This window comes from Perognathus longimembris, chromosome 12 (assembly GCF_023159225.1).
Source record: "Perognathus longimembris pacificus isolate PPM17 chromosome 12, ASM2315922v1, whole genome shotgun sequence".
Classification (NCBI taxonomy): Eukaryota; Metazoa; Chordata; class Mammalia; order Rodentia; family Heteromyidae; genus Perognathus; species Perognathus longimembris.
In genome coordinates this window covers 35,705,075-35,717,221 of record NC_063172.1, presented here as the reverse complement: position 1 = coordinate 35,717,221, position 12,147 = coordinate 35,705,075, and the positions used below count along the sequence as shown (strand labels likewise).

The following is a 12,147-nucleotide window of genomic DNA, read 5'->3' as shown; positions in this document are numbered from 1 at the left end:
TTCAGGCCTTGATTTTATTTCTCTAAAGTGGTCTGAGGAATAAAAAACCTTTGATTAATAAGTGTACCTAGGACTTATGAAATGTATTGTTATTATTAATGGTTATCATTTGATCATACTAGGCTTTGAATTTAGAGCCTTGGTTTTTACTAGGCAAGCATCTCCCCATAAAAGCTGCATGTCCATCCTTTTTACTTATTTTTTTAAAGTTATTTTTCAGATAAGGATTCACACTTTTTTTTCCCCAGGCTAGACTTGAACCAAGATCCTCCCATTCATGCCTCCCATATAACTAGGATTACAAACATGAACCACTATTCCTGGCCATGACATATATTCTTAGCACAAATATTTCTCTACTTTTATGGTAGGTAAGGTCATAGAATAATGTCCTTAGAGTTGCATTTTTTTTATACTAGTAGGTAGAAGAGTTATAAAAGGTATAGAATGTGAATACACTTTTCTTTTTAGAGAGAAAAGCTCTATTTAATCCTAAGAGATGGTTTTTTTCCTCCAAAATTTATATGGTGAAATACTAACCTCCAATGTGGCAGTATTAGGAAGTGGGACTTTGGGGGGTTATCAGGCCATGGAGGGAGGGGGAACCCCTTATCAATGGTATCATTGCCCCCATAAAAGAGGCCTCAGAGGGCTTCCTAGCTTTCCTTCCACCATGTGAGGTGTAAGAAGAAATTGGAGGCTGCATCCTGGAAGAGAGCCCACAGGATACTACCAGGCGTCACATCTAGGTCTTGGACTTCTTGCCTCCAGAACTGTGAGAAACAAGTTTCTGTTGTTTATACCACTCTAATCTGTATTCTTTCTTCTGTCAGACCAACTGATATATCGCCATTAGTCCATTGTTTGGGCAGGTTAACAAATACGTTAGTATATTAAGTATTAATATTAATATGTTAGTATATTAATATCAATTAATATTAATATAGTAGTATGGTTAATATAGTAGCATATTAAAAGTACTGAGAAAACTTACAGTTAATTGTTTAACTTTGTTAATTAACAGTTTCCTAAGTCTAACTTAGAAGTCTTTTTTCTATTTAAAATATATTAATATTTCAGGAAATATGTCTAGGAAATTTTCAACAAATTAAAATTATTTTGACTTAAAAATGTAACTCAACTATATTAATTAGTCAAAATGACTACTCCTCTTTTACCTAATGCCTAGCATGTAGTTAAATATGGTTGTCTTTTTTTCCTTGCTATTTATTTTTTATAATGATAGAAGGATTTTGTTTTTGGTAAATGCCCTTCTCCCATCTGTGAGATTTGCTTACTGTTGATATGTTCACTGGGTTGGCATGGATATTCTATCATAGTAGATACTGACATTTGTTCAGTGATATATATATATGTATATATGTATAATACACACATAGACACGTATACATATGACTTAAGCTACATTAATGAGATGCAACTTTAATGGATTGGTAAGAATGAATGTAGTCTTTGTGGTTAAATTGTTGAATTAGAAGACTGTAGGCTTGGTTCAGCCACTCTGGCAAGCAGTCTGGAGATTCCTCAGAAGGCTAAATGTAGAACTCCCCTATGACCCAGCAACCCCACTTTTGGGTATTTATCCAAAAAACCACAAACAAAATCACAGTAAAGCCACCAGCACAACAATGTTCATTGCAGAGCAATTTGTCATAGCGAGAATCTGGAACCAACCCAGATGCCCCTCAGTAGACGAATGGATCAGGAAAATGTGGTACATATACACAATGGAATTTTATGCCTCTATCAGAAAGAATGACACTGCCCCATTTGTAAGAAAATGGAAGGACTTGGAAAAATTATACTAAGTGAAGTGAGCCAGACCCAAAGAAACATGGACTCTATGGTCTCCCTTATTGGGAATAATTAGCACTGGTTTAGGCAAGTCACAGCAGAGGATTACAAGAGCCCAATAGCTATACCTTTATGATCACATAAGATGATGCTAAGTGAAATGAACGCCATTTTATGGAAATGATTGTTATATCAGAGTTGTAACTACTTTCAACATCCCATGTGTATCTGTAGTTTCTACTATTGATGATATTCTTGTATCACCTTCTTGTGATTGTATCTACACTATCTCTGTAATCTTATCTGAGTATATTGGAAACCCTGTATACTGGTATTAGAATTAGGAAATTGAAAGGGAATACCAAAATTGAGAGACAAAGGGTAAAAAAAGAGAAACAATAACACAAGCAATACTTGCAAAACTGTTTGGTGTAAGTGAACTGAACACCTCAGGGGGGGAAAGGGGGAAGGGGAGGGGGGTATGAGGGACAAGGTAAAAAACAGTACAAGAAATGTATCCAATGTCTAACGTATGAAACTAACCTCTCTGTACATCAGTTTTATAATAAAAAATTAAAAAAAAGAAGAAAAAAAAGAAGACTGTAGGCTTGGGTGTTCAGGTGTAACAATTGTCATTTTTCAGGAGCTTTAGACATCAATGGCAGTATCAAAAAAGAAACAGACAATGATACTATTGAGCACCTACAAGCAGGAAATAGTTTTCTTCTTACCCTAGTCAGTGTATCCATTTGTTAATTTGGCTTGGATTTCTATTCGTTTATAATACAAAGAGTCCTGAGTAATTAATATGGATGACATACATAAAAGATCTTTTCCAATCTGATCTCTTCTTTTTTCAGTCCATCCTGGTCACACTGTTTTTGCCACATTATACTTCCTCTAGGTCTACCCAAAGTAATAAAATGTTCTGTGCTCCAAGAATATCAGAGAATCTTAGCTTAAGCTTTGTGTTTTCCTGGAATCCTTTTCAAATTTCCTATTATTTTCTGTTTCACTTTTTAACACTTCAGAATACTTATTCCCACAGCACAATATAGTTAGCAATTATTTGTAAGTTTTAACCTTTTAACTTAAGACATGTTGAAATGTATAGATGCAAAGACAAAAATCAACAACAGAAAAGTCAAGGATGTATTTTTAAAAGGTTGGAAAGTTTTTATATTGTACCTTTCAGATATGGAGTGCATATTGGGAGTCAGGAAATCATGGTTGCTAATACAATAATGAGAGGATCACGGCGATGGGACATTTGATAGGATCACATATATGGCAGATAATAGCTTCTATTTCTAGGACAAGCCACTCATCTGTAGGAATAGGAAGGTGAGACAGTCTCAGCTCTTAGCTCCTTCAGAATGTGTTTTATTAGCAGGAAGCCTTCTTTCTTTCCTGGAATCTTGCTCTTTCTAGAATATCTTATATCATCTGACTGACCAAGGCAGGTATGTGAAGGCTGGGCCATTTCTGTCTGATGGAGAACAATTTCCATGGGCAGTACCAACTCAAGAGCTCCTTACTGAGTTAAATGAGGTTCTATTGGATCAGAGTTCCACCGGTATTTTTCTGTTTATCCAATCCTGATTATTGTCTCTCTTTTATAGGACTGGATCTCTAAAAGATATCTTTGCACCCCAAACTTTATCTCAGCATCTTCTTCCAAAAGATGCAACCTGTACTAATATGTAATAAGGCCAAAAAGGAGGACAGTTACCAAGACTGTCTCCTTAGGGAGAGAGTTGACATTCAAAATGTGGGTCACATTTATGAAATATTTCTACACTTGTTTAAATCATTTAGTAAATCATTCCCTAATTTCTCAATTAAAAAAAGGTTTTTGATGACTTGAGTTGAAACAAATCCTACATATTTTTTTGTTAGTACAAATGTTAGAACTTAGATACAAAGATACGACATATAACCATGTAGTTGTGGCAATTCATAGAAACATAGGGTATATATATATATATATATATATATATATATATATATATATATATATATATATATATATACAAATTTCATTCTTTCATTAGGAAAGGGTAGTGTTACCAGTTCCAAGAAAAAAGATACATAACACATTCTGGTGGATTTTAGAGGCACCATTCCAGGATTCTATATTTTCTGTTTCTCATGATATCTTCTTATTTTAATAACAACTAAGCTCTATTTAGAGTTCACTGAACATAAAGCTGTTTAGTAACCACTTTCACATTAGTAACTTATTTGATCCACTTGAGGACCTCATAAGTAGGGGTTTCTATTTTCATTTTATAAATGGAGGAATTAAAATTCAAAGAGAGGCTTAGCAATTTGTCCACAGATTCAGTTTTTAATAGTCAGAGATGAGATTTGAACCTAGTAGTAACCTCACTCAAAATATATTAGGTTTCCCTGGAATGGCCAGAAGAAGTAGGGAGAATTTGAAGATGTTTTTGACAATCTACATAGGAATATCTTTGGGGAAGGTGTATTGAATAGTTGAGTGGCTCAGTTCTTCTCAATAGACAGTTACTTTCATGAAGTTTGAGGTAAAAAAGAAAACACTTTTAATTTTAGATACTAGATTAAAAAATTCTCTCTCTTTGTTTTTGAACAGGAATTTTGTGATCTTAAAAAGCTAAGAGTCCTAGATGTAGCTGGAAATATTATTCAGATCTTTCCATCAGGCGTAAGTAGAGTTGATTTTTATTACAATTGAAAAATAATTTTGTTTATGCTATTGGGAATATAAATATATGGGTAGCCAGTAAATACTGTTGTAATTGGAACCTTGAAGTATACAAATGACTTAGATTTGCTTTACTTTAGAGTTTTAAAGCCTGGTCTTTCTTTCCTTTTCTTTTTGTTCTTGTTTGAACTTTTTGAACTAAATGAACTTTACTATCATAAATATTTTAATACATCAGTTATGATTAAATATTTTTGTTATGACACACTGATTTGGTCACCTCAGACTTTTTGAAATATTACTAAGGCATAAGTTTTTGTTCCTTGTAATTAATCCAAAGGTGACACTTTTACTATTTGTTTTTAAGCCATAAACAGTGAAAAGTTTACTTTTTCAAATTTTGAATTGAACTTTGATACTTTTTAACTTCAAATAGCTGAAGAACTGTCTTGGTGACTTTTAGGTCTGGAAAAATAGCCAGTTTTTAATATTGCAGCTTTATATACAAGTGAACATGCTTCACTATTCAAGAAAATATGTAGGAATCTATTAATCTTGAAGGTACTTTGAAATTAGCTGTTGATTTGCTAATTATTTTTACATTAATGTTTGATTCCAAATGAGTTTCAGACTTTTCCATTCTTATTGAAGTATTTTGTACTGATGATAATCAACTACGATTAAATAAGTTCAAAGTAGGTTTTAGAGAACACTATATAATGTCATATACTCTATGTAAAATGTAATCTGCTATATATAATGTAGTTTTCCTAAATATATAAATGTGTATATATGTATATATAAAATATTTTAATAGTGTCCATGATCACTATTCACTTTCATAATTTGTGCCAGCACCACAGCTTGAACTCAGGGCCTTGTTATTTTGCTTAGCTTCATTGCTTACAGCTGGTACTCTACTGCCTTTTGTCATTCCTTGAGTCTTCCAGAGCTCTTTTGTCTTTCCCAACAGAAATTTACTGTCATTAGAAAAATTCATGATTCCCTTTAAGAAAGTATTGTAGCATGCTGAAATAAGATATGCCGCCTCTCCTTTGTAACCACAATTCTACTTTCTGTCTCTATAAATTGACTCCTCTACATTCTTTTAGGCTTGTCACAGCAGAGGATCACAAGAACCCAATAGCTATGCCTTTATGAACACATAAGATGATGCTAAGTAAAATGAACTCCATGTTATGGAAATGACTGTTATATCACTGTTGTAATTACTTTTTTTTTGAAGAGAAATTTCTTCTTTTTCTTATTTATTGTCAAAGTGATGTACAAAGAGGTTACAGTTTCATACGGTAGGCATTGGGTACATTTCTTGTACTGTTACCTCATTCACCCTTCTTCTCCCCCTTTCCCTCTCCCCCCATGAGTTGTTCAGTTGGTTTACACCAAACAGTTTTGCAAGTATTGCTTTTGTAGTCGTTTTTCTTTTTATATTACTTTTAACATGCCATGTGAAACCTTAGCTTCTTTTGTTGATGATCCTCTTGTATCCCCTTCCTGTGGTTGTCCCCGCACTATCACTGTATCTCATCTGAGTACCCTGTATACCATATATACTGGTATTAGAACTAGGGAAGTGAAAGGAAATATCAAAATCGAGAGACAAACGATTAAGACAAACAACTCCAAAAGTAATACTTGCAAAAACAATTGGTATAAACCAACTGAACAACTCATGGGGGCGGAGATGGAAAGGGGGAGAGGGGAGGGGGGAATGAGGGAGGAGGTAAAAAATAGTACAAGAAATGTACTATTGGCCTAACATATGAAACTGTAAACCCTCTGTACATCACTTTGACAATAAATAAGTAATTATTATTAAAAAAGAAATTGTGTGTTCATTTTTAAGGTGTCGGTACACTATTTCCAAATTTAGAGTTTTAAACATTGACCTGGTAAATGGTACGTTTATTATTCATGTTGTGTTTCTTAATTTAATTCTCTGTACCTGCCTTGCTTCTCTGACTTTGAAAGCAGCCTTTAGTGCTACATCTTCTGTGGTACAACCAGAGTTTAATCTTTTAACCAAAGATGTCTTGGTTTAGACCATGATCTTCTAAAAGATCTCTCTCTCTCTCTCTCTCTCTCTCTCTCTCACATGATTTTGTAGGTAGCATTTAATCTGGTTAGGAAAATCATTCATTTGAACAACTGTGGACAATAAATAAGAATAGAAGGAACAAAATTTAAGGTGCTTCTAAGTTACATTTTTATTTATGGATGGAATTGGATTAGGTTTTTAAGCTACAAGCCATTGAGGACTAAGATGATCTGTAATAGAGCATCTTTTATTTGCATCTTTTTTTAAGAAGTAGGAGTGACAGTTCCAAAATATGGCTTGTTATGGATACTCAACAATCTATGAAAACACTGTCCGTTGTTTAGTTACTGGAAACCAGTGATGCTTGGTGTAAGAGTTTCCTATGGCTACCATAACAAAGTACCATAAACTTGGGTTTAAGTCTTCTTAAAGGGTACAAGTCCTTGGATTGTGGTCCACTCTAATTTAGTATGACTTCATCTTAACTAATTATATCTGCAAAGACTCTGTTTACAAATTACTTCACATTCTGAAGTCCTGAGTACACATGAAGTTTGGGTGGATAAAGTGCCACTATTTAATCTGTTACAGTTTGGTAGCATATTGAGATTGTAATCTGTCTGTGAAATAGATACAACTCTCCTTTTGCGAAGAGCTAAATTCAACAAAGGGATATTTGATATCTCTTCTGTGGCTTGTTCTTTCCCAAGTGTTGGGCTTAAAGATTTAAGGGATTCCTCCCCTCATGTAATTCTGAGAAGGCAGATGAACAAATATGGCTGCTGCCTGCAGGAACTTTGCGATTTGTGTTTGAGGGAATCTCTAGAAATTGAAATAGACTCTGGAAAGATCACAAAAGAGAGCTAAACACAGAAATGTAAAATTAGAGAAGTTGATGGAACTAATATTAACTAGCTTGGAAATAAAAGGGGACAAATAAGTGGGAATTTCACAGTGAAGTTCAAAATATGAAGAAAGTGACCATTTGTTCTTATAGATTTTGATAAGAGAGAGAAAAATACATTATTATTTGCTGTTGAAGGTTTGGATAGTATCCGATGGATTTGAGGGGGAACATAGTCATCATTAATTCCAGATTCAAAAAAAAAAAGATAGAAAACTGTCTTTGAAGTGATTGTGATTAAACACTTTTAACAGGGAGAAAAGAAATCACTGAGGTTTTTAAAGTGTTTTTTGAAGTGATATTAAAAGTAATATTGAGCACATCATCTCTTTTTTTTTTTATTCTTCTTTTCCTTGGGGGCACAATTATTTTTTCCAAACTGCTTTTGAAGAAATATATTGACCCTACAAAAGTGAGAAAACATTTTAATGATCAACAGGGGGCACCTTGAGGTTTGCCTTTGGTAGCATAAACTTATACCAAAGATATAGAACATTGCAATCCTACAGGAAACTTCACATTTCAGCAACACTTTGTCAGAATCCTTCATTAGCCATCTATCCAATTATGACTACTTTCTAGATCCAGAAATGGCATTGAAAGTCATATTTTAGGACTTAAAACTTTCAGTTATCTAGTAATTTGCAGTCTTGCAAAGCAAAGTTCTATGTTAAAAATCTATTCTGTAAAGACAGATGGGAAATTATTGTTTCTTTGTGGAGCTGAAGCTGTTGTCTCTAGAGAATTTGCTAAAGCCTTCGTTCTTAAATTTGAGTTCACATGAGAAGCTTTGGATGGCATGTTAAAACCCAGCAGGCTGAGCCTCTTTCCCAGTTTCTGATTCAGTAGACGGGGAAACCCAAGAACTTACACATTTATTAAATTCTCAGGTGATGCTGATGCTGCAAATCTGTGGGGACCAAACTTGGGGAACCTCTGGCCTAAATGACAAAGAAATGTGGATGTAGACCTAGCATTTTGCCCATGTGAGGAATCCGTCCTTTGTCTTAGGAATGACCAGCAGGAAATGTCCTGGTTAAGGTATACAAAATAATAAGGCATTTCTCTTTTCTCACTGGGAGTTTGGGTTTTGAAATTTTCACTGTGTCCTTGATTAAACGATACTTGATCATTCCTCAAACAATAGTATGCACTCTGAAAAGTTCTTCACAAAACTTGGAGTTTTGACATGTGAACAGAAAGAATTCCTCTAAAGTTGGAGGCTGAGGTTTATGTGTGACGTAGTGGAGTTACCCTTGCTTAGCCACATTGTAGACACCCATGGTTTATTTATTATGCCATTGATGAAATTCGTTTGATGTTTGTTCAACTAATATGAAAGCAGATAGGAGTAATTTTTATGTATTTTTTATTTTAATTTTTGTCAATGGTGGGTCTTGAACTCAGGGCCCAGGCCCAGTCCCTGGGTTTTTGTGCTCAAGGCTAGCACTCTACCACATTGAGCCACAGCTCCCTTTACAGTTTTCTGATGGTTAATTGAGATAAAAATTTCACAGACTTTACTTCCTGGGCTAGTTTTGAACCAGGATCCACAGATCTAAGCTTCTTGAGTCACTGGGATTACAGGTATGAGCCACCAGTGCCTGGCTTTACTTATTTTTGGTAAATGATCTTAACATGAAATTTTATTTGGGATGAAATTTAAGAAGGAAAAATCTTCACCATATTACTTTTAATTGAATATGAGTTTTATATTAAGTTGGCTGGTTCCAGTTTGGATTTATGAAACTCAGGTTTAGTAGAACCAATTTTATGGAGACAGATCAATGTAAGAGTTTATGAGAAAAGGCTTTTCTGAGAATTGACTCTCAAGAAATATGCTTTAAAGTTATAAATCATAGTTAATGCCCCATTTTCCACGGTTACCGTTTTCTTTCCGTTTCAAATCTAACTAATGATCATTTGTATCTGTAGCTTCCATAAACAGACTCTATGTCAACATTAAGAACCTTAAGTATTTGTGTGTCCTCAAGGTTTGTGGGTGTATAGTGCCTTTATAAGAAAATGGATATAAAGCTCAAGATATGATGTTGTCATGAGAAAATTATGCTTGGACTCTTTATGGAAAATAATAGTAATAGCACCTATTCTATCAGCACTCCTTTTGTTATTAAGAGTTCTTAAGTGTATCCTAAATCAAATTTGAAGATAAAAAGACGTTTTTCCTTTTATAGTATGAGAACCATGGAAGGAAAAAATATACAACAGCTTTCTCAGGGACACAAATCATTTGAAAAGTGTAGAGAAGATTTGAATCCACTATTCCCAAACCAATATTGAAGTTTCACAGCTCAATGAGTTGCCTGCTTTTGACTTTAGACATATAAATCAGTTACTCTATGTCTCACATTTTTTCTTGTGTACACTGAAGATATTAATACTTGTATCCATAAAATTTCTGAGGAAGTTAGTGATAAAAAATAGAATGAATGAAGAACAAGGTGAAATTATATATATTTATATATAATATGTATACACATATATGCCTTTATTAGGGTCTTGGCCTATGCTATATATTAAATTTTCTTTTTGTGGGTCATATCCAGGACCTCATGTATTCTGTGCAAGTGCTCTATCATTGAGCCGTATTCTCTGCTCCATTTTCTTTTCATTTTAAGGAATGGTTTAAGTGCAATTCATCCCAGGCTTTCAAAACCTGAATCATTCTATCTTGCAAACTCTTTGTGCAACCACTGGTGTGTTACCAAGGCTTTTCAAGGGCAGTACAATCTTGTCAGCACACTCTGCTTGCCATTATTTATGGTCCTTTTCTGAATTGTTGTTCCAAGTTACTTTTCTTGTAAATAACACTTAGATTCTTCTGGCCTCCCTTAGTTATACAAAGTAACAGAACCCACCAATGGTACCAGAAGATATCTTCCTTTCCCAGGATCTTCATTTTTTTCTATTTATTTCTCTCTGATCCATTTATTCTTTCTCAGCTCAGTTGGCTTCTGATTATGACTGTCTTTATACAGCTTGTCACCTACTACTTGTCCTAATGTCTATTCCTTCTTGGGATACATTTAGTTTACCATGGTTTTTCTATTAATGAGGACTGTTTTTTTTTTCCATTCTAGTCTGAACCCCCATTGGAATCATTTTCTTGACTCTAAATTCTAGCCTGACATTGGTTCCCTATATTCTCTACCTCATCCTTGTATTAATTAATAAAGCCTAAATATTTCAAAAATACTTCCATTGTCTTAATTATTTTACCTCTTGAAGATTTGATACAAACAGAAGGAAGCCATTTTATTTTTGAATACTCTCATCTTCTCCAAATTTATCTTCAACAGAATAATTCCCATATATGCAAGGTTATACATAAATATATACATGAACACATTTACATTCTTTTTTCCCCACACTTACATTCTTAAGGAGACCATTTAATTGAAATTAGGAGAAATATTTATTGAAATTGAACACTTGGAGAATAGGTACTACATACATCAACATATCCATGATAAAAATGACTTAGATTAGGCCAGAAATCGCAATAAAATTATAGGAAAGAAACTCCATAGAAATGCGAAATTATGTTTGCTGTATATTAAAATCTCTTTTGGAAACTTTCAAAGCTCTTTTGTAAGATGGTTAGAAAATGACTTTAAAATAAAAATCAATGACACACAAGAAAATGTTCATAAAGTTGTGGTCAAGAACATCCTCAAGTATCTCCACAATGTAGTGATTTGGAGTGAGTGTCTATGTTGTTGTAAGAGCCATGAGAAAAATCTAGTTGCTTGCTTCACTCCTTTACTATTCTACTCCTCTTGAGTAGCAGTATTACAGATCTATTTGCTGCATTTGGTTCTTGTTCCCATGTTGGTAGTTTATTTTTATTTTCTGCGGAATATTAGAACTGTATCCTCTCTCTGAAGCTCATTAAATGCTTCTCTAAAATTTGATCTTGATTTGAAAATAGTATATTTTTCTTCAGTTGTCTATGCTGCCTTTAGTGACTCAGTTTATTAGAAGACATACATTTAAAACAACATTTAGTGACCTTTAAAGAAATGGGACACAAGCCAATGCTTTTCTAATGGAAACCCCTTGTGGGCCCTGAGGTTTTTATGTAAGTGATGTAAGCTTAGCTAATATAGAATTAGTGAGTTCCAAAACTTGACTAAATGCTTTCTCTGACACTACTTTTATGAGAATGAGATCATTTTTTCTGCTGTTTCTTATTTAGGGGAAGATGGGAGTGGGTAAAGAGCAGGGTACTGAATTATATGTTATTACTACTTTTACTATTTTAAATCTGAAATTTCATGAGATAGATAGACTTTTTAAAATGGAAAGCATACAGAAAATTTATGACCTATTACTCTTGATGCAATGATGATTTTTTGTTAAAGTTCTCATTTAAAAATTGAGCTCTCAGTTAAGTAAGGAGGCATTACTTTTTTCTTTGCTCATCAAAATTAAATTATATGGCCTGTCTTTCTACTTCTATATGGTCTTATTAAATTCAGGGTTGTGTTAAATTTCTATACATTTTAAATACTGCAAAAGGACCCCATAGTACATGATGTAGTGAATGGTTGAACAATATTTGGCTCTCAGTTAACTCTTGGAAAATTTAGTCTTCTAGCCAGGTAGTAATGACTTGATTAAAGAGACACCCTTCTCACTTGAGTGATAATATGAGCA

The 12,147-nt window shown here is 33.8% G+C and overlaps 1 protein-coding gene across 2 annotated transcripts in view; it reads left to right on the top strand.

The window, feature by feature from the left end:
- Lrrc69 (leucine rich repeat containing 69) overlaps positions 1-12,147 on the top strand; it is a 71,788-nt gene that overhangs the window by 22,256 nt on the left and 37,385 nt on the right. Inside the window, exon 5 of one of the 2 annotated variants that reach the window (XM_048358991.1) lies at positions 4,433-4,504. The exons of the other annotated variant lie outside the window; for it this stretch is intronic. Within the exon in view, the coding sequence (XP_048214948.1) occupies positions 4,433-4,504 (72 nt within the window). The remainder of the gene's footprint in view (positions 1-4,432; positions 4,505-12,147) is intronic. 2 annotated transcript variants of the gene reach the window in all.